Genomic DNA, 26285 nt, shown 5'->3' with positions numbered 1-26285 from the left:
CCTCCTCTCTCTCTCCTCTCTCTCTTCCTCTCTCTCTCCTCTTTCTCCCCTCTCTCCCCCTCTCTCTCTCTCCCTNTCCCCCTNTCTCTCCCCCTCTCTCTCCCCCTCTCTTCTTCTCCCTCTCTCCCTCTCTCTCCCTCTCTCTCCCTCTCTCTTTCTCTCTCCCCCTCCCTCTCTAGTAGAGACATTACATTTTCAAGGTCACGATAATATTGCATTGAAAACTGAACTAGGTTCTTTACTTCAAAACATTGTAGTTATTATCGTCGCGTTTTACAAAAACTGTGTCAGTGTATCTGAGAAGCCTTTAAATACGTTTGTTGTGAAGGTTAGCATTATGTTCCGATTGTGTGAGATCGCAGACTAGTTTCTCATTCATTAGTCATATAATGTCTATTTAGCAATATAATCAGGTAATTCAGGGAAAAGACTAGGACTGATGTTGACTTTTGAAGTAAGCAAATATATTTTGCTGCTACTCATCACTGGTGCATGATCAATCAAGTTGGGATACATAATCAAGGTCTATATAACTTCGTTGATGTTAGGAGTTACAGTTATTCTGTACTATTGCTATGGTTTATATGCCTGTGGTCTGTTTTTTCTCTCCAGCCCTGCCTCCATACTGGTCACACTTGTAGAGAACACCCTCTCCTTGTACATCTTATTCTTCCGGCCTGACGTCTCACCGCATAGATACGAGTAAGTGTAATAACCAACGATGTCTACTCATATCTATCGAGATCACTCGAGATCTTTATTTGCAATCAGATTCATATCCATGTACAGATACAGATTCATGTACAGATACATATTCATGCACAAATACAGATTCACAGATGTACAGATACACAGATACATATTTTCCGAGTAGGATTATCGTGTCGATCCCTACACCTGAATAAGGGTTACAGTTGACACGGTGGTCTTCGCGTGGATTTGTTTAAGGTGGATAACAGGTTGCGAATCTGAGACCCACACACTTGGGCATCCGTCATCTCCAGCGATATCGATGTACCTAAGTTGTTTCAAGGAAAAAAACTTTTGTTCCAACACAACACAACACAACACAACACAACACAAAAGGTAAATGTTCTCACAAAGAGCATTCGACCAGTCACTCTGGTCTACCTCAATAGACTGACCCAGTGAGACATGTCACGTAGTCTGAAGTGTGATGTCAACACTGGATCAGAGAGGCCACGTGACAAGCCTGACTGGGTCAGTCTACTGAGGAAGACCAGAGTGACTAGTCGACATCTGTAGGTGAGAAGAAAATATTTTACCTTGAAACATTTAACTAGCAATACAGATGAACTTGGTCTTATATCAGTTTGAAAATGATATGGCCCAAAAAAGGATATATATATACTTAAAAATGTTTTACTGGTGCCGCAGTACGTTTAAAGTGTTCTTCTTTCTTTGCAGACCAAACTTAATTGTTCGCCAGTTAGGAGGAATCTGGCTCGGACGAATTTTGGCTGGTTCGTATGATCTAGTTACACGTGTGCTACTTTTTTCATGTTGACTTTGAATTTGGACGCTATGCTAACACGTGACGTTTCGTGGATTGCATATCGATAAATGGTTTTGGTTTGGTTTTTTTCTTTTAATGCCACGATCACGATAATAATCATTCTGGCATACTCATCTACACATGAGCGGAGTCGTGTTAAGTGCATTTTCCAAAGGCACAAGGTTGATGACATGGCAGGATTCGAACCCGGGACCTCTTGGTTCTGAGCCCAATGCTCTGCCGTTACGCCACACGACCCCGCACTACAAATGAACAACATGGAAAGTAACAACGCGTTCCCTTTCACAGAACTTGTCCTGACGCTGGAACAGCAGGTGTTTGGAGTGGACATACTTGTTCATCATCTGGTCAGCCTGATCACCGGGTCCCAGGCAGTGGTGAGAGAGTTCATGAAAGTGATGATCTTTTGGGTTATCTTGGGACAACAAGTTATTGTATGACTATCAAACTTTCATGGTTAGGATGGTGTTCTTGTAAAGATAAATCATGACAACTTTGGTGTCATTTTTCTTATCTATTGTTCAGTTTGTAGGGGCCATGCCCTGGCATATGAACCTGGGAATTATGATGGAGCTATCCAACCCCTTCCAAACTATCAGGTATGTCTTGTCATGTTTATCATGATTACCGATGGAAAACATATTGTTTTTGCTACGTTTCCTCTTCTTCTCCAATCCAAAAAGGTCGATGACCTGAACCAAGACTGTTACCATGGTAACTAGTGTTGGTTTACATCATGTTGCAATTTTATAGCAGGAGGGATTTAGACTCCTGTATCATATATATGAATGTGTTTGAGTAAGAATTAACAGAGCAGACCATATGCGAAGGTAAACATTATGCATTTGCTTTGCAAATGTTACCTTTCTAGTTTCTGAACTTTTTTTCATTTTCACACAAAACATTCAGTACTGTTCTAAATAATATATTTTCATGTTAGAACCCTTAGTTGTAAACGTGTTCTAATATGTAAGAAGGGTCTCTAAGTCGACCCTATTAGACTACCATGACTTGTATATGCTAATATAACATGTATATGAAATGTATGAAATAAGCTACGGATCTAAATTCTTAATCTTGGTGAAAATGTATCTCTTGCTGAAATAAATTCTAGGGTCGTCCTGCTTGAACTCGGGCAAAAAACGTCCCAAGCCTACGTCATCAACGGCCTCTGCTTCGTGACGGTGTTCTTCCTGTGCAGAATCGCCACCATCCCTCTGTACTGGTACTACACCCTTCCCGTGATCCTCTCGGGTAGAATGTTCAAGTTCGACTGGCTCACCATCGTTGGTGCACTCGGCACGCACACCGTGTTTGAGCTGATGAGCGTTTATTGGTTTGGAAAAATGGTTCGAAGTGTCTTAAAGCTTGTCCGCGGTGAGAAAAGGAAAGAGTCTTAATGATGATCAGATAGTATGCGTTTAGAGCGTGTGTATACGGTATGTCCAGAGAGGACGAATATCACCTTTTGCTTGTATGTCCCTAATATTTCGATATACGCAAAAATACACTATCAGATTTTATTCCAGCATTTACCACAATGAGCTCAAAAAGCAAATTTAAATACATACTGACTTGTGACAACCCCTGCATGCTACACATAGGGATATATATTAAAGACTGTATAGATATTAGAAACTCCTCCAATGATTATAAAAGTTCATCAAATAGTATCCACCCACTCTTGTATTAGTTATGTCAAGCATTATGACAATATAGTTACTATAGTAATATGGACTTAGTAAATGCCATACTTTGTACCCTGTACAATTGTTGTGCAATGAAGTCCACGTGATCTTGTGTCTAGGAGTGCGCGTGCAGTTTTGAAGACTGGTTTTGAAAAGTACATATTAGTATTATAAGAAAAATGACAAAAAAGAAACACACACGAAATGTTGACCTCATTGTCTTTCTATTTACATCAATTACGATTGTCACAATCATCCTTGCAGAATTGTTTGGCTGCCCTTAAATATAACGACACAAGTCGGCCTGTTTTTGTAGCAACATTGTACAGTGGTGATAGCAATATGTCATTGGTTGTATACATGTACTTCTTCGACAACAACAAGCAATCATTATTATCATTAAATGAAATCTACTTACACTTACACAATGCCTGGTACAGTGTACATGAATGTATAAATATATGCTGCCAGTGTCATTTGTGGCATCAAAGGTACAAATACTAAGTACATGCAACAGTCCACGTTACATTCTATTACAATTCAAGATAAATGAATCAACAATATAATTAGTATCATTTTTGTGGCCCTGCACAAAACATCAGTAAATATATATGCAAGTATTCATAATTAGATAAAAATGAAACACTAAAAAGCGCAAAAGGGTTGGCTAGTTATTTTAAAGAAAGGAAGTTGGCAGACCCTCAAAAACATGCAGTATGCGCGTACTACGCCAGGGGGCGGGGCAGTGCGAAAGCACGCAAAGGGCACAGCGATCGGGCTGACGGGAACTGTAGCCTCTATCAGGCTTCGGGAAGCGGCTGGAAAGAGTAGAAATTGACGAAAGAGATAGACAACATGCCATGGGAGTTATATATAATTAGTCCACAGTTTGCCGACCAACTTTCCCTAGCATGTTGTCTGACGTTTTGGCCATTTTCTACTCTTTCCAGCCGCTTCCCGAAGCCTGTTGGAGGCTAGCTAGCTGACCCGGTGGATCAGTAGTCGGGGTAGATGGTGACAGTGCGGTTTCTGTCGTCCACCACCACCAGCTGCCCGTCAGGCCCGGCGGCGACCCCCTGCATGCCGCGCATCCCGGTGGCGATCTGCCGGAGGTACCGGCCGCGGCCCGTGAACACCACCAGCCGCCGGTTCCCCGGGTCGGCCACCACGATGTCGCCGGTGCTGGTCACGCAGACGCCCTTGGGGTGATACAGCCGGGTGCCCTCGCTGGACGGGTACCCGCCGAACTTGGTGAGGAAGTGCCCGGTCTCCGCGTACACGAAGACGTTGAAGGTGCGGGTGTCGGAGGCCACGATGTTTCCCTCGGCGCTGACGGTGACGAAGAGCGGCGCCGCCATCCTCTGCTCCGGGCCGAGGCTGAACAGGAGGTGCCCGCCGGGGTGGTAGATCTCCAGCCGCCCCTTGTAGCCGTCAGAGCAGGTCACGATGACGCGGTCGTTGCGGAGATCCGCGGCGATGCCGTTGATGTAGAGGCTGTTGCCGATGCCGAAGCTGGAGGTCAGGCGGCCGCTTCTTGCGTACTGCACGACGTGCTCGCTGTGGGCGTCATCCGTGCCCACGACCCACAGGTGGCCATCTCCGCTCAGCGACACATCCCACGGCTTCATCACGGCGCCCCCTGGCAGGACCGTCGGGTACTGCCGCAGGTGGACGCCGCGCATGTTGTACACCTGCACCAGGCGTTTGACGCTGTCGGTGACGAAGATCTCGTTGTCGATGGACACTTCCACTCCGCGGGGGGACGACTCTTTAGGATCGAATCCGTACGTGCGGATCTTCACCACCCCTCCGGCAAGCACTTCTATGTTAGCAAAGAGAATTCACAAACGTCCTTGTAGAAAATGAACTCTACGTTAACACAAAAGTGGGAGAATAATGCTGATATTTCTAAAAGGTGGTGAAACTGGAAAAGTATTTATTTCCATTTCTTTTCTTTTTTTTTTCAAAAATGATGCATCGGCTTAAGTGTAGCCCACTTCGCGCGCGCGCGCACACACACACACACAGAGAGAGAGAGAGAGAGAAAGAGACAGAGTGAGAGTCAGAGAGACAGAGAAAGAGACAGAATGAGAGAGGGAAAGAGAGCGACAGAGAGAGAGAGAAAGAAAGAGACAGAATGAGAGCAGAGAAAGAGCGAGAAAGAGACAGAGAGAGAGAGAGAGAGAGACAGACACACACACACAGACAGGCACAGAGGATAGAGAAAGAAAGAGACAGACAGAGAGAGACAGAGATAGAGTGGCGCACAGACACACATGTACTCTCACAATCTTACGACGACAGTTATATGATAACGTACCTTCACTGGTCCTCCCAGTGGCTGGGGTGAAGCGCCGAGGACCAGGCACGTCGGGCGGGTTTGGCTTGCCCGCATCGCCGTGAGGAGGCACGGGGTTCACCTGTAGTGATTGTACAGGCACTTCAAACTCAGTAAGTTCATTGTGCCCTTCGCCCTGGTAACACTTACAGTGATCTAACACTTACAGATCCAGAAAGGGAAGGCACTGCAGTAATCTGCTAAGTTTGCTGAGGGCAGACCTCAAGGAAAAAGGACTAGGACCATTGCGGTCAGAAAGAAAACTCCAGGAGCTCAGGAGGCTCGCGATGAATAGGACGAAGTGGAGAGAACTGAAGAAAGACTGATTGATGCTGCAGGATGCTGAAGCTACTGCAGCAGCAGAATACAGTGGACAACTAAGTTCATTCTAAGTATCTGAGGACCCAATGAATTTTTCTAGTGAATAAAATAGTTCTTTCCGCCGCATTCACAATATCACGGACAAACACAAAATATCTGGGTATAATTTTCTCGATCTTTACTGTTTTTCTGTCATTTGATGGCAATTCAGCACCAGGGAAGACCGGATGGAGAAAGTGGGAAGGAGGAGGAGGGAGGGGCAGGAAAAAGACATGAAAGGAGGGGCGTTTTAACTAATTAATTCTTCTTTATTGTATTTATTCGGCCCATTATTAGTAAGTACATGCCACACACAAGAAGAAAAAAATAGAAATACATATCTACAGATACAACGTAGGATATTATATTCTAGCGTGAGAATTCAGCGTCTTTCCGCATCTTTTTATGTCAACGATAGAAATGTAAGAACAGATAGATTTTGTTACAGAAGGCGTCTGTTTAAAGGTATAAGAAGGTCTCCAGTGCTCTATACAGAGCATAGGGTTTGGTGCCCATGTCCATTTCCGTAGCCCTTGGGCGACACACAGTTGTGCAGGGCACTACAGCAGGGGGCTGGTCCGCTGGTAGTGTTGTGTGTTTGACCTTCCCACACTCTTTCTCATATATGCTGAGTGCTAAGCAGAGAAAGAAGTGTGTACCATTTTGAAAGTCTTTGGTATGACCCGGCCGGGGTTTGCACTCACGACCTCCCGGTTACAAAGCGAGCGCTCTACCATACTACGGTCAAGAAGTGTTAACATGAAAATGTATGAAGTAGGGATGAATCGTTCCCACTGACCGGGACACGTGGGGCCGGCACCGCGGGTTGGGAGGTCTGCCAGCCCGGCAGGTGTCCGGTGCGCAGGATAGTAGCCGCCTGGTGGGACAAGCAGAAATGTCAGTCATGCGATATGTAGTGAGTATAGTGTAACCACAAGTGTGTCCAGGTATGCTCAGTGATTTTCCTGAATACGTTCATTAATATACTCAGTATAGTTTCCTGTATGTCAATTCCTTCTAAATGTGGTAAATATATACTAGTAAATATTGATATTATATTATTATTAACATAATACATATATCATATTCATGAATAAATAGATGTTGGTATCTGTATCTGTATCTGTATAGCCGGTATAACCGCCTTTCGGCGTAACACACCAGCTTCGCAGGCACGCGGCGCGGCGGCAGCTGGCTATATTACACCGATCGACTTGTTACACCTAACCCTTGAACTTCTAGCTCTAGACATTGTTTAAAGCTATCTATTGACAGTGCTCCTACTGTACTTGGTGACAGTGAGTTCCACTCTGCGATAGTTCTAGGAAAGAATGAATTCTTGAACACCTCAATCCTCGGTTGATAACTCTGGTACTTGAATGCGTGGCTATTTCTTGTTCTCTTCTGGGCTGGTATTAGGTACTTAGTAGTTGGGACATCCACCAGTTTATTAGTCATTTTGTACATCATGCATAGTCTAGACATCTTTCTTCTGTCTTCCAGTGAGGTCCACTGTAGGTTTCTTTTCATTTCCGTGACACTAGCACCTCTTATATAGTTGTTCATACAGAATCTTGCAGCTTGATTCTGTACCCTTTCCAATTTGTCTTTGTCTTTCTTTGTATATGGATCCCATACTGTCGCAGCGTATTCTAGGTTCGGTCTTACAAGTGACGTGTATGCAAGTGATTTTACTCTAGTTGGACATGCCCACAGATTACGTTTAATCACTCCCAATGTCTGTTTCGCCTTAGTTGTGATATTATTAACATGTGCACCCCACTTCAGTCCGCTTGTCAGCGTGACGCCCAGATACGGATGGATTTTTGTGGTTGCTAAAGCCTGACCACAAAACTGGTAGCTAGTTGCATGTGGTGTTCGTTTGTTTGTTATGTGCATAATGTAGCATTTTTCGGGATTAAACTGCATGAGCCATTTGCTTTGCCATTCTTCCAGGGTGTTCAGGTCTTTTTGGAGAAGTTGTGAGTCGGTCTGTGTAGAAAGCTCTACATACAATAGACAGTCGTCGGCAAATAACCTCACATTTGAGTCAAGCTGATCTGGTAGGTCATTTATATACAAGAGAAAGAGCAATGGCCCCAGGACGGTTCCTTGAGGGACCCCAGACGCTACTTTAACTGGAGCCGACGCCTTCCCTTCAACCACTACTGTTTGCTCCCTGTTGGTCAGGAAAGCCTTTAACCAATTTAGCGTAGGGCCTTGGATTCCATAATACTCCAGTACAATGAATGTATGATTAGGATGTGATACTGATAATACTAGTGTCCTGATGTGTTTCAGTTTTACATTACATTGTTAAACTGTACATCTCGGATCACTTCGGCTGAAGAAAAAAATCCCTAACGTTACTTTCTGAACAATAATTTGTTTCGGAGACACAACGTTAATTTTACAGTGTAGACTATATTATCAAAAAAAAAACTATATGTAGAGATAAGTATGTTGGTTAAATATTTTCATTGTATTCAAGACAGAAAGAAGAGGATAAATAATACATTGGTGTTTTGACCATGGAACGGTTAGGACCTTGAATATCGGATTATGATTTTGTTTTGACGCATTGGACTTTATTGTTTACTGTATGTTGTTCTTCCTTTGTTTTACTGTATGTAACATCCTGTCTTGTAACATCCTGGCCCCCCTTGGAAAACAGTTAAATAAACAAAAAATAAATATATGAATAAGTAAATAAATAAATTAATAAGAAAATAAATAACTCTTACCCCTGCACTTTTCGGGTTGGAGTGGTCCATCATCACAGCAAAGGGCACTGACGTCATCAGCGTTACCATGACGACCGTTGCCACGGCGACGCATACCAGCCGGCCACGTGACAGCCCATTTCCACAGATGGTGTTGTCCTGGACATTACCTAAATAAGAGTTGATTTTTAGTTTTCAATATTTGCATTTACGAAAGATTTGTCCACACGGACTAGACCGTACTGTAATAGCAATGATGTGAAGTGATAATAATGTATAAAGTATGCACCTTGTGTATACTAAATTGCTGTGAAAAATGATACATAAGGCCACAGCAAGTAAATTGTATGGATGACATCCTCCGCAGAATCCAAATCTAATGCCAGCGGGCGAAAAAAAGGCGGGCCGAAAAAAACAAGGTTCCTACATTCAAACATTTTGACTCAATCATTGTACAAATGGTTTTCATTCAGTGGGAACATCACATAATACACAGCCAGAATCACATATCACTGCATTGAAGTAAGAAACAAAACATTAAATCAGAGCCTTTTCTTGTCTCCTCTCTTCATAGTTATCTGCCATCCACCTTCCGGCATGGCAACAGGTATATTTGTCCATTTGCGGCATGTTGACCACTGTCAGAAGGCAACAATTTTTTTTTCAAAATCAGGCGAAAATTAATGCGCGCGTTGATGTTATCCATAAAATTACTTGCTGTGGCCTAACTGATATTCTTTTATGTTTAGATTAATGTTGTTGGCCACTTTTTCCTCTAAAATGCGTCCCTACAAATAGCACAATAATTTACACTTTCATGAATTTGTGATTTAAATTGCTTTATACCTGTGTCATACCAGTAATATCTAAGGAAAGGTATAAACACACATAAAATATTAGTGAAAAAAACACACTAAAAATTGAACATGCCTGTGCTGCATATGCTGGGTTAAAACTATCGATGCATATATACATGTAACGTTATGTAGATATCAACGGCTTTGAACAGTCAAATGAGCTTGAATTGAGGCTTTATAGGTTTATCCACTGATCCATTTTCTAAAACCACTTGAAAAAATACCGACAACTGCAGATATTTACATTTCTCGAATCAAGTACAACGGATTTCAAGAGTCTCTATGTTGGAGACAGATTTGAATATATCTTTACATGTAACGGTTCCCACAACGCAAAAATATGTAGATATATAAAGGACTGCTTTGTTATTAGAAGAAATACAGAAACTTGTGATTAGCCCACTCGATTGTAACACTATCAAAGACTTGTGCTAGCCCTTACTGTTTGAGTAATTAAGATATGTTAGGTTTTATTCGACATTAGGTCTTATTCAATACATTTATTTTATTGTTTGTTACTTTCTCTATGTAGTTTGCCATATATTGTACCTTGTGAAAATGTCGTGCAATAAATTTCTTCTTATAATAAATACATCATGCTATCATGAATTCACGTAAATACCTTCACTGTAAACACATCAGCATTGTTAAGAGAAAAGGCTGACAGAAATAAAGAAATGCACAACGATTAACCATGATGTCAGAAGATCGAGCGAGCGAGCGAGCGAGCGAGTGAGTGAGTGAGTGAGCGAGCGAGAAAAAGAGGTATACCAAAAAGCCTAACCTTCATCGACGTAGAAAGAGGCATACATAATAGAAAAGTGAGTACCTGGCGGGAGGTCAGAGACGTATAGCGGATTCAGCAGGTCCACGGGTTCAGCTTCACCGGGCGCAGGCTCGGGTTCCTCCGGTATGGGGTCGAGTCCCTCCGGTACGAGATCGGGTCCCTCCGGCACGGGGTCGGGTCCACCCGGCTCTAGGTCCGGTCCACCTGGGAGCGCCGGGCAAAAGGAGGTAGGGGGCAGTGATTACGAATTCCAAAAAAAATTTCACCGCCGATTACGTTAAATTTTTTTAACGTAATCGGCGTTATTTAATGCCGCCACTAACACAGAGTACAAATACAGGACAGGATAATACTCATATATTTCACTTGAGGTAAGAGGAAAATGCCTTTCCCAAGGGCACAAGATCCGTTGCATGTCAGGACTCGAACTCTGGACCTCTTGGTTCCGGGTCGAGCACTCTACCGCTACGCCACATGACCCCACAAATTCTCAAACTTGCGTTAAATCATGGAGTACTTATTAAAGTATTACGTTTTACAGATAAGTTACTGGTACTAACTGCCTAGGAGTGCGCCTTACGTATACGTAGAATGAAAACGACCAATTACGGCTAATATACTGATTACGAATTACATTGATTTTGGGTGACTGCCTACGGATTACGAATACTTAACGCTTACGAAAAAGTGCATGCAGGCCCTTACCTAGGTCAGGTGCGTCGCTCGTTCCGCCCTCCGGCGCCCCAGGCGCGGCCGGAAACACCAACACCGGGCTGCGGTCACGGGAAGGCCGGCCTACGTTCTCGTCGCGCCCGGTCGTCCCGAAACCTTCCCGGCCACGACGCTCCCTCAGCGGGATCCAAAGGCGCGGATCTATGTTTTGATCTGGATCCGCGCCTCGGATCTGGAAGTGAGATCCCCAGGCCTGCTCGTACACCTCCACCTCCGGATCTACATTTTGATCTGGATCCGGGGCCCGGATCGGGATTTCAGATCCCCAAGCCTGCTCGTAAACTTGCCCCTCCGGATCTACATTTTGATCTGGATCCGGGGCCCGGATCGGGATTTCAGATCCCCAAGCCTGCTCGTAAACTTGCCCCTCAGGATCTATATTTTGATCTGGATCCGGGGCCCGGATCGGGATTTCAGATCCCCAAGGCTGCTCATAAACTGGATCTAGATCTCTTTTCTGACCTGGATCCGGGGAATTGATCCCAGATGATCCACGAGGCCGCTGGTAAATCGGATCACCAACGGGATCTATATTCTGATCCGGATCCGCGCCTCGGATCTGGATCCCGTATCCCCAAGTCTGTTCATAAACATCTCCCATCTCGCTACATCCAGCCGCCCGGGTTGGCGGCAAATTTTATTCTGGTAGCTGAAAACAACCAAACCTACCCGCTCTGCGCAGTTTGAACTGCTAATTGTCTGCATATTGTACTCGCTATTTCCCTTGCGCCATGAAAGGAACTTAATTAAGAATTACTGCCATTTTCTATGAGGAGAAGGATGATTTTTATTCAACACATATTGAAGGTGACGGCAGACCAATTACAAACTTCAAAGCTTCTGACTCCTTCATTTAGCGGCAAGATGTGAAGAAGTGGAGAATTCCCGGGTTTCGATGAAATTTCACGGAGCCAAAACAAATTTCCGCACACGAACTGCTACCCTTAGTTCAACGTAAGATGATTATACACGTGTGTACAGCAGTGTGTTCATTAGCAGTTTTACTACATGTACGTGTATATACCAAACAGTAAAACACACACCAGGGATCATACTAGACTATCATGAGGTAGTCGGAATAATTATATTGAAGCAAAATTAACCACTTCAAAAACTCCTTCCATGCAGCGAATAAAATCCATTTATTTCGATAGAAAACTTCATGACAACATGAAGACAATTGAAATCATTTTTAAAACACTAATAAATCTGTGTTTAGAAGTATTATCCGAGTTTCGTTTAGCAAAGCAATAATGACTTTCTTCCTGTGAGTTTAATTTTTTACACTCCTATTCCCGAGCCCACTGCTGTCCATTGAGTATTATATGTGAATAAACTTTTTGACAATACCTAGTCATATTTTTTGCTGTTTTTTATTCGGTGTATCATAGCTATAGAGAAATCATTTTTGGCATATTTATGACTTAGGCCATGTTGATTTGATTATATGGATGACATCCGCGCGCGCATGAATTTTCGGCCGTTTTCAACCATACTGTAAATCGTATAAAACAGTTGCAAAATGAGCAAAAATATGCCGTAAGTTACAAAAAAACCATACCAATGTCGTAGAATGCCAACATCAAACGAAAAAAAACGAAATTGTAAAGAAATGAACTTGAAGACTAGATTATTCGCCAAACCATATTCTGTCCCATTTGTTCAACCCTCATGACCACGTAGATTTCATAATGAAAACAACTTTTTTTTTTTGCAAAACTTTTTTTTTATTCGCACGCGCACATCAATTTTGGGGTTCCCCGAGGATGTCATCCATATAATCAAATCAACATGGCCTTAAGGAGGTTGGTTGAACCTTCTTCATTCACCAACTCAGACTCACAAGATGAATTTTTGTCAGGACTATATTTAAAGTACATAACCACATAATACAAATGTATTATATACAAATGTATTATATATAATGATAATCTCTATGAAGACCATAGCAGCATAGATTTTTAAATCTAATTTAAGGTTACAGTAATATAGGAATCTTTGCACAGATTGTCCTTTGAACTTTACTGATGATGACTTGATTTCTAGTTTATATTTTTCAGTCATCAAGTCTTGGTCTTTCAGCATGGTGGAATTATGTGACACAATCTTTAACTTCTTCTGCATTTTTACCAAGATGAAAAGCTTTGTTTTGTGATCAGTGTTTCTGTGAACACACCAGTGTCACTGACTGGTTAGTTCAAAGGTCCCAGCAAATGTTATCTTATTTCCTGTCTTCAATTTCCTGCTATACAAATGCCCGTTGCCTTATGGGAGCCAGTGGGAAATTGCATACACAGAAAAACATGAGGAAAAACAATATATTTCATCCATAAAATAGTATGGACTGAAATATAATCAGGAAAAAGTTCACAATAATAAATTTCAAAAATCTTGTCTGTATAACTCCTCAAATAACATCATCCAATCTGTTCTCAAATCCGATGTAATCTTCTGCAACAGATTCTTCCGCAATATCTGGGTCTGTCTCTAGTCATAGTCATATTTTAAACTGCTGTTAATATTGTATATAGTGTATTTCTATTTGTATATTTTCTTACTTTCTTAGATGGGCCATGATTGCCAGAAATAAAGAATACAGTAAGGCCACACCGACTTAATTTTATGGATGACATCCATGCGCATATTTATTTTCGCCTGTTCTCAAAAAAAAAAAAGATAAAAAAAAGATCACGTCCACCAAGGCTCTGTCCTGGCTCTAGGCCTGGGTAGTCCATGGTAGTTAGCAACAATACGGAGCCGGGCACCCAGGCTACCAAAGCTCCACGACTCAAGAACTCAGTACATACGTACAGTGCCGATTCATAAATTTCGCAAAAAGCCAGTATGTGCCGGCTTGTTGTATACATCCCTAAGTACTGCCGCAAATTAACAATACCTGCTTTGTATTCCTGTGGTTTAGTGGCATTTTTATTTTGTCCTGGAATTTTTTTTAATTGCCCGCGTGCACTAGTTTGGGGGTCTTCAGAGGATGTCATCCATAAAATTAAGGCGGTGTGGCCTAAAATACATAAAAACTCAATTTTCCATTTCTTGTTATGACTTGATTCTGTCAACTCAGCCTCACAAGATGGCGGCTACAGGTTACTCTTCTTGAAGACGAACGCTCCCACACCCGCAGCTGCGAGGACCGGGGTCAGACCCAGCAGCTTCAGGAAACCTCCGACAGACGGGGAGTTACGCTGCCAGAACGTCGACTCAAAAGGCAGGGCTGGACACTCCTGAAAAAAAAAAAACAATGTACTCAGGTGTCTTGCAATTTCTGAAATATGTCGTGTGGTGCAACGGCAGAGTGCGCGACTCGGAATCAAGAGGTCCAAGGTTCGAGTCCTGACATGCCACTGATCTTGTGCCCTTAGGAAAGGCACTTTACACGACTTTCCCCACTAGACTCAAGTGAAAATGAATATTGTCTGCCCAGTATTCGTTTCTATGTGCGGGACACAACACCAGCAACAACTGTCTCTGTTCCGCGTGTATTGCAATTTCAATATATCAAATAGAAATCAAATCAAATCAAATACAGCTACATGTTCACCTGAATAAATGAAATAATGAATTTTTATTATCGTGTCTTGCAACCTTTCTTTGTCACCCAGCTCATATGGGCTTATAAGGCACCAGAACATAAATATAAACATAAGCAAAGAAATCATATAAACATAAATCCAAGTCCAAATCAAAGGTCAGACATCAGATAAAGAACTTAATACAATGTTGTACATAGCATAATTGGTACATAAAAGTCAAAAGTGCACAAAGTCACCTCAAAAATACATAAAGTCAACACAAAAGTACATAAAGTCAACTGAACTTAAACATATGAATGAGTCAGGGAAAGAGAAAAACCAAAGAAGAAACAAAATCAGCTTATTGTAAGTATAGTTTTTATGAATAAATGTAGTATTTGTGTTTTTTTTCAAGCATCAAGGACAGGCATGTTCAGATTCTTTGGGTGGTGTTCAGCACCAAGGGCAGGCATGTTCAGATTTGTGTGAGTGGTGTTAAGCACCAAGGACAGGCATGTTCAGATATCTGTGGATGGTGTTCAGCACCAAGGACAGGCATGTTCAGATATCTGTGGATGGTGTTCAGTACCAAGGACAGGCATGTTCAGATTTGTGTGGTGTTCAGCACCAAGGACAGGCATGTTCAGATATCTGTGGATGGTGTTCAGCACCAAGGACAGGCATGTTCAGATTTGTGTGGTGTTCAGCACCAAGGACAGGCATGTTCAGATTTGTGTGGTGTTCAGCACCAAGGACAGGCATGTTCAGATTTGTGTGGGTGGTGTTCAGCACCAAGGACAGGCATGTTCAGATTTGTGTGGGTGGTGTTCAGCACCAAGGACAGGATTTGTGTGGGTGGTGAAGAAAAAAAGTGAGTGGTGGGGGTGAAAAAAAGAACCAAAAATGTACCTTGGATTCAGGCTCTTCTTGCCATATTTGGTCTGCAGGGATGCGACCCATTGCATGTAAGGTCTGAAAAACATGGGAAAGGATTTCCATGTACATTCTGACAGATCATCACAATAAATACATCAAGCAGTGAATTTCTGACCACCCTGTTTACTGTTTTGACGGCATACTCTCTTTTCAAGGCATTGGTGCAACGGCCAAGTGGGTAGAGTGCTCGCCTTGCATTCGGTATATAGGTTGTGAGTTCGATCCCCAGCCAAGTCATACCAAAGATCACTTTCTCAACAGTTGAGAAAGAGTGTGGGAGTTAAACGCATACCACTACAAGTGAACTAGCCCCCTGCTGTAGTGATTGCACTGATGTGTGGCCAATGGGCGCCGCCATAAGCGACCATACCAATGGTTGCTGGGAGGACTTCAACAAACTAAAAAAGGCATCAAACAAGCATGTGTACTGAGTTTTAGATCTTCAGGAAGAATGATCTATACGTTGCCAATATTGGGTCTAAAAGAGGAATTTCTAACCACTGAGACTATGGTACTGCTAGTTTAAGAATCAGGGCTCGAAATTCATTTTTGGGAATAGGTGCACTGGTGCACCCAACCTAAAGAATTGGGTGCACAAAAATATTTTGGGTGCACCATATAAGTAGAATGTCAGCAAAAACCAGTTATGTTTAATTTCTAAATAAATGTACTATAACAATGATTTCATTATTTTTTTACCTTAGATATTAGAATATGCTGTATACTACTATACATTCAGCATATTTACTGTAACATATATAAACCTACGGAAATATTTGGGTGCACTGGTGCACCCATGGAAAAAAAATTGGGTGCACAGCTCCAAATTTGGGTGCACTAAGGTGCACATGCACCCAGTATTTCCAGCCCTGAAGAATGCTTGCTCCTCCTCACCTCCCTAGCGGCCCTCTCCCCAGCCTGTACCGCCCCTTCCATGTAACCTGACCACTGGGTGGCCGTCTCTGTTCCAGCAAAGTAGATACGTCCAAACGGCTCCCTCAGTACCCTGTCAATCAACACAACACCCAACATCTTCATTTGAAGAGTTTAAATATTCAAGCTATCTGATTGGCTCCCAAGCAAAATTGTATTAAAGACTAGCATAGCCATTGGATGACGGCAAACAGTCATATTTAATTTGAATTCTTCTTTGAATGGTTGCTTTGGAAATGAGACAAATAAAAGTGAAATAACAGTTTTAGCACTGAAGGTGACAAGCTTTGATGCCTTTGTTGGTGGAATTGTGCTTAGAAAATTTTATAATGCAGCTTTAATATTTCCATTTAATTTCATACAATAATTAGATGTTTATGCCAGTTTCAATTGTTACAGAAAAGTGTACAAAAACGTCACTTTTATTTTTACATGCTGTATTCTATCACTATGAGCTGATAATGATAACATACTTTCCGAAGTTAGTGAGGACCCCAGGTGGGAAATAGGTGGTATAGCAGCCTCCAGAGTACTCCTCTTGCATCCAGTTCTTTTCCACATAGGCTGTTGGCTTAACAAACAGCAGAGACAATATTGTCATCAGGCAGTCTATTTAGCACATAGCATTTCATTTATTTATAATATTATTATATGTTCATGCATATGTGGCGATGATCACACAAAATGAGGTAAATCAGACAGCAATTGTATCATTGATGTATTGGTCTCTTATTATGTTAATATACCGAAGAAAAACAGATTGTTTTTGCTACGTTTCCTCTTATTTTCCAAACCAAAAAGGTCAATGACCTGAACCAGACTGTCTGTCACCATGGTAACTAGTGTTGGGTTACATCATGTTGCAATTATATAGCAGGAGGGATTTACAATGTAGACTCCTGTCTGACCATATATATGAAATAAAAATGTGTTTGACTAAGAATTAACAGGGCAGACCATATGCAAAGGTTATTATGTTTACCGAAGGAAAACATATTGTTTTTACTCAATTTCTTCTTCTTCTGTTCCAAACACTAACCTCTGACCTGGCCAATGACCTGATTTGTTGACGTCTATCACCATGGTAACTGGTGTTGAGTTACATAATGTTGCAATCTCATAGTAGGCATTTCGACTCCTGTCACCATATACATGTATGTGAATGTGTTTGAGTAAGAATTAACAGAGCAGACCATATCCAAAGGTAAACATTATGCATTTGCTGTGCAAATGTTACTTTTCTAGTTATGCATTTTACCACTAATTGAAAATGCATTTTACCACTAATTGAAAATGTTTCTAATGACTATTTTACACTGACTTTGTGACCAAAACTCCTCAGAAGGGTCCTCAGAAACCATGTACCCATCCTAAACCTGTTCAAGCTGTATGTTGTTGTGAAGTCTTTCTTTTTGCGTCCATATTCATACATTTTTGTACCTTCAAAGCTTCCTCTGTCCCAAAGGCCTTTGCATAGCTCTTGCAGATCAGCATCTTCCTGCAAAAAGTTTTGTTAGTTTGTTAGTATTTAATCATCAGTAATCAGCTGACAACAGCACTGTACAGAAAGATAGTTCTGAACATTAATATACTAATACAAAACCATTCCACTAATCTCTAGGTCTAAGCAGATGAAGGATTTGACTCATTTCCAATGACATTGCTTTTGCTAAGTAACATTCTTCAGTACTCTTTTCTAACATTATACCAGTCATCTTTAGCATGGTTCCCCTCTTTCCAGGAATGCCAGAAAAAATTTAAATTTACCTTTCTTCTTCAGGAAGCTGTGAGAAGTGAATAGCTTTATCAGCTGGGCAAAATCTACATTGAAGAACAAATATATAACAATTCAGTCAACATGTTATAAAGCTTCTTTTTGTATTGAAGTTAGGCCATGTTGATTTGATTATATGGATGACATCCGCGCGCGCATGAATTTTCGGCCGTTTCCAAAAAAAAAAAGTTTTCAACCATACTGTAGATAGTACAAAACAGTTGCAAAATGAGCAAAAATATACCATAAGTACAAAAAAAATTAATAAAAACTATACCAATGACGAAATTGTAAAGAAATGAACTTGAAGACTAGATTATTTGCCAAACCATATTCTGTGCCATTTGCTCAACCCTCATGACCACGTAGATTTCATAATGAAAAGAACTTTTTTTTTGCAAAACTTTTTTTTTATTCGCATGCGCGCATCAGTTTTGGGGATCCCGGAGGATGTCATCCATATAATCAAATCAACATGGCCTTACCAAATGGAAATGAAGTATCTGATAAAATATTTAACACCTTTTACCAATTTCTAGTCTATAATTCAGTTTTATTTTGATTGAATGTGATGATTAAAACATATCCCAGTGATGCTCTTTTAAGATCTCAAAATTGATCGTCACATCTTTACTCTTATGCTCATTGTTTATCACAATTTCTGAAATTGCATATTAAACATTTGCTTCAGTGTGCAACATTATATCAACATACAGTTCTGACAGGTAACATAGGACTACCACATTAATCATTTGATGTTGCTTTCAAGGCCTCAAATGTGTATAGATCTGAGATTACTGAATATGATGCATTACTAGATCTCTTTAAATTTACTTGTTTTTTTAATTGGCAGATTGTGGCAGTTTTTTGTTAAATGGTGGAATTATAAACTTAGTAGCTGCTGGTTGGTACATGGCAGAGCAATATGGTCCAGTCACCTCAACTAGTAGATGAACCAGACATTACAGGACCGAAAATGAACTACAATGGGACAAGATCTATAATTTTGAAATAGTCACAAGGGCAAAGGCCACCAAATGGCGCATGCCCAGAGGGCCCAGTCTGAGACCCCTTTGAGTGAGTGCAGCCAAACCAACTGAAAAAGCCTTTTTCTTGGTATGTGTGGATAAATGCTGGCATTTTCCAGCTGGAGAGTTATTTCTATTTCTATCAACTTGAAAAAACTGGCTGTTAGGGTTGTTTTGGCTGCTTGGTAGGTTCTAAAACTAATCCCATCTTCTTGTCTTTTGGTGGTCTTCAAGGGGGTCAGAGGTCATGCTGCCAGTGTTTGCATTTGCCGTGCCAGGTATCGCTGGTCAAAAAGTGAAATTTTTGGACTAAATGGACAATTTGGAAGTTGGACTACCCTGTCAATATGTGTTTGCAATAGTTGAACACTCAAGTAGGTGATTGTTGACAGCTCAGTTCTTAGATGTTTTCCATATATTCCAATAGGGGCTGGAATTAGTGGGTTGTGCCCACAAAGTGATTCATGTACTGATTGCTCCTCTGCTATTTTCAGTATCAGTCAACAATTGGTGTTGATGTTGATTCAAGGAGATTGGTATTAATTGGTAGCACAAGAGTTTTGCAACGAAACATTACCCAATAAGACAAGGGTAGGACCCGTCTGGCTTGGTGTCATCAAACGTAAAGGTGACTGGGCCATCCTCTTCCATGATGTTCAACTGTCCTGAGAGACCTTAAGAGATTTTCTGGACTTCAGTATCATTATAAACCAATAGTGTTATCTTTGTTCTGATAGCATGTTTATTATTAGGCCATACCAATTTAATTTGTTGGTTCTCGGATTCGCTTCTTAATTTTTTTCTGATTTGCAAAAAAAAAAAACATTCTGGTTCTGAATCAACTAAAAAATATTAACCAAGCCTTTTGTGTTAACTTCATTGCTCCTTTCGTAGCGTTTGGGGCTATAATAGGATGCCTAGACCTGTTTTTATTTTTAGTTTTGAGAACCAACAAATTAAATTGGTGTGGCCTTAATATGATTATGACAGCATTTTTACCCAATGATACAAGGGTATGATCCGTCCGGTTTGGTGTCATCGTAAGTGAAACAGACAGGAGCATCCTCTTCTTCTATAATTATCAATCCAGAGTAGCCTACAGAAACATGAATAAAACTTATTGTTTTTGTTACGTTTCTTCTTCTTCTTCTCCAAACAAATAAAGTCAATGACATGAACCAGACATCTGTCACCATGATAACCGGTGTTGGGTAACATACATGTAATGTTGCAATTTTATAGTAGGAGGGATTTAGACTCCTGTCCCCATATATGTGAATGTGTTTGAGAGCAGACCATGTGCGAAGGTAAACATTATGCAAATGCTTTGCAAATGTTACTTAGTACGCCCTCTACGTGCCCTCTCATGCATATATGGCAGACGCAGGCAAGGCAGACAGTCTAGTTTTGTTCTTATAATGTATGGGCCAGTGAGCTTGAAACAAATAAAGACATAGCAACTGCAAACCTTTTTCTCTCCAGAACGGTCGCTCGTAGTACACCATGATCTTCAGCACGGAGCCCATGGGAACTCGCTGGATCAGCTGGTACCGCGGGGTCGGCAGTGGCGGGTCAAAGGTCACTTTCAGTTGCAGGGGCACAGGGATGGAAAACACCACATAGCGAGCCTAAAGAATGAACAAATTAAGGATGTCAAGATTCTAATCAGCAATTGAATATCAAGTCAGGGCTCGAAATTCATTTTTGGGAATAGGACTGGTGCACCCAGCCTAAAAAATTGGGTGCATAAAAAAATATTTTAGCTGCACCATATCAAATAAAATAAGTATAATGTCAGCAAAAAATATATAATGTTTCATTTCAACAAAAGTGCTGATTGTATTATTTTTTCTGACACTTAGATACTAAGAATGTGCTGAAACTAAAGTATATATTTAGCACCTTAAGGTAACTTAACACTGGTACCCTACACACACACACAGTCCTGTAACTCCTGTACCCTACACACACACTCCTGTACCCTACACACACCTGGAAGCTGTCCTGTGTGTCTGTGTACAGTGTGACTCCATCCTGTCCCTGTTCCACCCTCACTACAGGATGGATCAGCTTTACTCTGTCTCCCAACAACTCCTGTACCCTACACACACACACTCCTGTAACACACACCTGAAAGCTGTCCTGTGTGTCTGTGTACAGTGTGACTCCATCCTGTCCCTGTTCCACCCTCACTACAGGACTGTTCAGCTTCACTCTGTCTCCCAACAACTCCTGTACCCTACACACACACTCCTGTACCCTACACACACACACACCTGTAACTCCTGTACCCTACACACACACATACAGTCCTGTAACTCCTGTACCCTACACATACACACTCCTGTAACACACACCTGAAAGCTGTCCTGTGTGTCTGTGTACAGTGTGACTCCATCCTGTCCCTGTTCCACTCTCACTACAGGATGGATCAGCTTTACTCTGTCTCCCAACAACTCCTGTACCCTACACACACACAGTCCTGTAACTCCTGTACCCTACACACACACTCCTGTACCCTACACACACCTGGAAGCTGTCCTGTGTGCCTGTGTACAGTGTGACTCCATCCTGTCCCTGTTCCACCCTCACTACAGGACTGTTCAGCTTTACTCTGTCCCCCAACAACTCCTGCATCCTCAGACTGATCTGCTGTGATCCACCCAGAAACTTCCTCTCCTACAAACACAAGAGAATTAGGCTGTTACATGGGAAATCACAATATATTGGGGAATGCAGTTAAAGCAAAAAAGGCACCAGAGGTTAACCTTCACCCTTAACAGGTACTTCTGAAGTGTACTTAAGTTCATCTTTCTTTTGGAACCAAAATATTGAATCTTGAAAGAAACTTGTCAATCCAATTGTCATGTCTTTCAGGGGGTTTCTCTTTTTAGGGAACGCCCACCAATGCCCAGGAATTTTCGCACGAATCTTAAAATTTCTTTGTGTGGTCATGTCCAGAGTGTGCTCCCGCGTGTTCATACCAAGTTTGAAGCAAACCCATCGCACCGAACTTAAATAAATCGTTCATCTGACAGGTGTACACAATATGTTGTTAAATACGAAAGAAGACTTGAATTATACTAGTACATACATGAACATGAGCTTGGCAACATTAAGGGCATGTGACAGACACACATGTACCTGTGTCAGCTGTTCTTAAGAAAGACTCACCTGTCCACCATTAACTGTTGAACAGCACCTGTCAAAACCTGGTGGGGGAAAGAGTACAGTTTTAAAATGTGTCTTATTAGTTTGGGACCAGAAGGAAAACCCATGCAACCTAACTTGAGACCACTAGTTAACAGTTGATAAACCATATTGTCAAAATAATATTTCTGACCAAAAACTTCTGAATCAGCTAATAGTATTAGGAATGAAGCTTACATGTAACATTACTTCCACACTTTGCTAGTCGCTGATGAAAAGTAGTGGATTGCTAATCGAAAAACGGCGATATATTAAACTACCTGTGTCGGAGAGAATTTGTAAATATTGCTCCTCAAATGCAGTGGAAGACGAAATTCATTTCATCTCTAACTGTCCATTTTATGACGACATCAGAAATCAATTATTTACCACCGTGTCCAAAATGCTGCCTTACTTCCCCACCATTCCTTACCACAAAAAAACAATTTTACTACTAAAATCAAAGAACCCACATATTATAGAAGAAGTGGGTAAATTCGTCTTCCATTGCCTAAAAAGAAGAAGTCAAACCCAGTAAAACTAGTGTCATGTCATGTTGTAGCATATAGTATAATATTAGAAGTAGATATAGTCTCACATACCACTGTATTTTCTTTCTATGTTGTTTGTAACTGCAATTAGCCCTCGGGCATGTATTTGCAATAAACTTTCATTATAACTTGAAACATCTGACAGTTTTCAAAATCTATCCAATTGAGGAACAATAATTCCTTGTGTATCTCATGTATAACCTCGAATCATCGAATTACCTCCACATTGTTTGATGTACCACAGGAACCACAACATGGACACTTGGTGGGACTTGGCTGTCACAAATGACTCCACAATCAAGTCACCAAACGTGTGGGCAGCTCTGTAGGAAAAATACAAAATAATTATACTCTAAACCTTACACAATGTCATGTATTTTCACATTTCAGATCTGAAGTAGGATAGGACGAGGTCCTGTGTTTGAGGACAGACACACCTCAAGCATGTTAAAATCCAACCACACTTATAAAAAAATAGCAGGGGTCCTTCCAGTGTAAGACTGGTTCAAAGAGGTGATAGTCACCTGTTAATAATTTTCAATTCTACCACAAATGTAGTAAACCTTCATAAATATACAAGAAATAAATAGGCATCCTGTGATAAAAGGTTGGTTTACATTTAAAACCATGGATTTTCAATCTAACTGCATTAACTTTAGCATGGCAAAATCACTGCATTGCAAAATAACATAACTGTGTCAGATGCTGAAGCTTTAATCTTTCTAGATATCTGATCATGACCTGTCGATATGTGTCTCTTACTTTGTCCAGCAGTGTTTTTCCCAGAATTCCTTCATCGTCATACTGTCCCACTCTGCGGCATGTGGGCAATCCCAGGGTGCATCAGCCGGGATCTGTAAACAAATCGGGCATCAGCGGGATAAAAAAATTAATTTCAGCAGTACTGTCACAAATACATTAATATCATTGAGATTGTAGAAACCTCAGAAATTCGCATGACATAAGCCAGTTTAGGTGCAGAACGTCCCGTTTCTTGAACACTACTCTGCCGTACTGTATTAAAGTTATTGAACAATGAAAAATGATCCACTTCATATCAGCCTTCACGTATACAACCCTTGCATATTACAACTTTAGATTATTTCCGTAATTTTAACTTAAAGGAAACATTGAATCAACTGTTTTTATATTGCATTATAGTTGTACTTTTAATGTGTAGTAATTAATGTAAAATTGATATGCAATGAGTTACTACCTGGTGCAGCGTCGGCAGCGGTGGGTCAGAGACTTTTTTATGGTAGAATGGAGAAACTGTTTTTGCAGCATTTTTTTTACTGAATCTTGGGGATACTAGAGCATCTTAGACCTTTGTGAGAACTTACTGTTACTGTATTTTTTTTTAGTAAAACAGAATGAAGTCTTTACTTACTTTGCTCCCATACTCATCAATAAGCCTGAGCATGTGTAGCAGGTCCATGGTTTTAAATGGGTTCCAGGAGGTAGGGAGAGGCTTGTACTGAGTAGGTCTACCCTGTGGTAACAGAAGTCAAAAGTCAATATTAACTTTATCAAACAACATTTTTAGAAGTTTGTTTGCTTGCTGTTTAGCCAGGAAATACATTTCACCTGATGGCGTTTTTCAATGATTCCTGGGGGGTAACCCCAAAGAAAAAAAACTTAGGTGGATCAAATATAATCCAAAAGAACTTCAATTCTTGACATTTAGACCTTCGTGCCACTTTAACATACACATATATTGGTACATATGTCTGACCGTTGGCATTTATGTAACCCAAGGGAAAAAGTAGTGCACCAGTCTGATTGCAAATCAAAATCCAGTGGAACTTCAATTAATTGACATTTAGACCTAAGTGCTACATTAACCAGTAAGACCAGTAAGATACGGCTGGCCAGGCTCCGGCTCTTTGGCCATATTGCTCGGGCGGTGCCCCCCCTGGAGCCTGCTGCTCTACTGAGAGAGTCGGCCCCCACTACATGGTCCCGTCCTAGAGGCCGCCCACGACGAACCTGGTGCGATCAACTGAAGGATGACCTTCTGACTGTCTCCCTCAACCTCGACACTGCGTGGGAGGCAGCCCAGGACAGAACCACCTGGAGATCCATATGCCGAGGCGCTACGCTCCCCATGGAAGCATGCGGCCTTGAGAGCTACATTAACCTACACCCATGTTGGCATTTATGTAACCCAAGGAAAGGTAGTCCACCAGTCTGAATGCAAGGTGGATCAAGTCATAATCCTGAAGAAGTTCACTTCTTGACATTTAGACTTTAAGTGCCAGATTAGGCTACAAATATTGGTTTGGTCCATATACTAGACCATGTTGGCATTTTTAATTAAAATTGTAATGCATCAACTTAGTTAGCAGCGCAGTTGATACTCCATACTATGCATGATGTACAAAATGAGCAATAAACTGGTGATTGTGATTGTACAAACAGTGAACTATTAACTATTAGTACCTAAACTTGGTTGTCCATCGTTGAAACAAAAGAACAAGAAATAGTCTAAATTACCAGTGTTAAAAAAAAACTCATTCTTTCTTTAAGAACTATCGCAGAGTGGAACTCACCGTCACCAAGTACACTGTAGGGGAACCATCTAGCCGCGGCGACTGTTGCAGGGCTTCTCTTGCTTGCAGTCTTTTACATTAGCCCTAACAACAGTCGCGGAGCGGTGCATTGGGCCAAATGAACAAACATGCGTTTTACCGTGCCGGAACACTTTGAGACCGAAGTTTGCACGTCCCTAGATTCCTAACAGCCTCACCTAACGTGCCGGGGTGTTTTGCGCGTCAACCGGCCCCTGCGCGACTTGTACCGCCACTATTTGCGATCGCTCCCCATGTATTCATAAGCCGAGTGGCCGCCATCTTGGTCAGCCGCGCGCTGAATCAGCTACTTCAAATGTGCCGCTACTTTTCTGATCCATAGAAATAACTTATCAGAAAAATAGCGGCAAATTTGCCGGCGGCTGATTCCAATCAAAAATGGCGGCCAACTGTTATGTTTTACGTGGGGAGCGATCGCAAATAGTGGCGGTACAAGTCGCGCAGGGGCCGGTTGACGCGCAAAACACCCCGGCACGTTAGGTGAGGCTGTTAGGAATCTAGGGACGTGCAAACTTCGGTCTCAAAGTGTTCCGGCACGGTAAAACGCATGTTTGTTCATTTGGCCCAATGCACCGCTCCGCGACTGTTGTTAGGGCTAATGTAAAAGACTGCAAGCAAGAGAAGCCCTGCAACAGTCGCCGCGGCTAATCTTCTTCCATCCATCTGTATGTTGTTTATCATGTGCAGTGCACCCAACCTAAAAATTCGGTGCACCAAGGACCTTGGGTGCACAC

At 41.6% G+C, this 26285-nt stretch overlaps 4 protein-coding genes across 4 annotated transcripts in view; 1 reads left to right on the top strand and 3 right to left on the bottom strand.

Moving 5' to 3' along the window:
* The first annotated feature begins 1794 nt into the window (after positions 1-1794).
* Positions 1795-2937, top strand: LOC109463694 (transmembrane protein 56-B-like). Its single transcript, XM_019760545.1, has 3 exons — positions 1795-1914; positions 2063-2136; positions 2652-2937. Exons 1-3 carry the CDS (start codon positions 1795-1797, stop codon positions 2935-2937), a joined length of 480 nt encoding a protein of 159 aa, XP_019616104.1.
* A 1250-nt stretch (positions 2938-4187) lies between these two features.
* On the bottom strand, positions 4188-4919 carry LOC109463821 (tripartite motif-containing protein 3-like). Its single transcript, XM_019760694.1, has one exon. It carries the CDS (start codon positions 4905-4907, stop codon positions 4221-4223), a length of 687 nt encoding a protein of 228 aa, XP_019616253.1. The 5' UTR covers positions 4908-4919; the 3' UTR covers positions 4188-4220.
* On the bottom strand, positions 4908-11623 carry LOC109463693 (the record flags this gene model as incomplete). The annotated part of the gene is made up of 6 exons (XM_019760544.1): positions 11009-11623; positions 10333-10477; positions 8668-8816; positions 6723-6800; positions 5546-5645; positions 4908-5047 (listed from the first exon to the last, which is right to left on the bottom strand). Coding segments are annotated over exons 1-6 (1227 nt in total), but the record flags the coding sequence as incomplete, so codon positions are not given.
* A 2378-nt stretch (positions 11624-14001) lies between these two features.
* Positions 14002-26285, bottom strand: part of LOC109463844 (amine oxidase [flavin-containing] B-like) — a 14670-nt gene continuing 2386 nt past the window's right edge. The window contains exons 4-16 of the mRNA XM_019760722.1: positions 24351-24452; positions 23723-23814; positions 23180-23283; positions 22395-22432; positions 21750-21899; positions 20689-20848; positions 20220-20316; positions 18186-18239; positions 17859-17916; positions 16892-16989; positions 16380-16491; positions 15459-15521; positions 14002-14261 (exon numbers count right to left, since the gene is read on the bottom strand). Coding sequence (XP_019616281.1) covers positions 14118-14261; positions 15459-15521; positions 16380-16491; positions 16892-16989; positions 17859-17916; positions 18186-18239; positions 20220-20316; positions 20689-20848; positions 21750-21899; positions 22395-22432; positions 23180-23283; positions 23723-23814; positions 24351-24452 — 1272 coding nt within the window. The 3' untranslated portion in view covers positions 14002-14117. The remainder of the gene's footprint in view (positions 14262-15458; positions 15522-16379; positions 16492-16891; positions 16990-17858; positions 17917-18185; positions 18240-20219; positions 20317-20688; positions 20849-21749; positions 21900-22394; positions 22433-23179; positions 23284-23722; positions 23815-24350; positions 24453-26285) is intronic.

This window comes from Branchiostoma belcheri, unplaced genomic scaffold, assembly GCF_001625305.1.
Source record: "Branchiostoma belcheri isolate BF01 breed outbred unplaced genomic scaffold, Haploidv18h27 scaffold13, whole genome shotgun sequence".
NCBI classification, from domain to species: Eukaryota; Metazoa; Chordata; class Leptocardii; order Amphioxiformes; family Branchiostomatidae; genus Branchiostoma; species Branchiostoma belcheri.
The sequence above is the reverse complement of the archived record's forward strand: the minus strand, read 5'-3'. Positions and strand labels throughout refer to the sequence as shown.

What these genes read in the sequence shown, in the direction of transcription:
- LOC109463694 (XM_019760545.1), top strand. Translation starts at nt 1,795, where the DNA reads ATGGAAAGTAACAACGCGTTCCCTTTCACAGAACTTGTCCTGACGCTG. An exon ending in TCACCGGGTCCCAGGCAGTG is followed by an intron (nt 1,915 to 2,062) that starts GTGAGAGAGTTC and finishes TCTATTGTTCAG; the next exon opens with TTTGTAGGGGCCATGCCCTG. An exon ending in AACCCCTTCCAAACTATCAG is followed by an intron (nt 2,137 to 2,651) that starts GTATGTCTTGTC and finishes AATAAATTCTAG; the next exon opens with GGTCGTCCTGCTTGAACTCG.
- LOC109463821 (XM_019760694.1), bottom strand. Translation starts at nt 4,907, where the DNA reads ATGCGCGGCGTCCACCTGCGGCAGTACCCGACGGTCCTGCCAGGGGGC.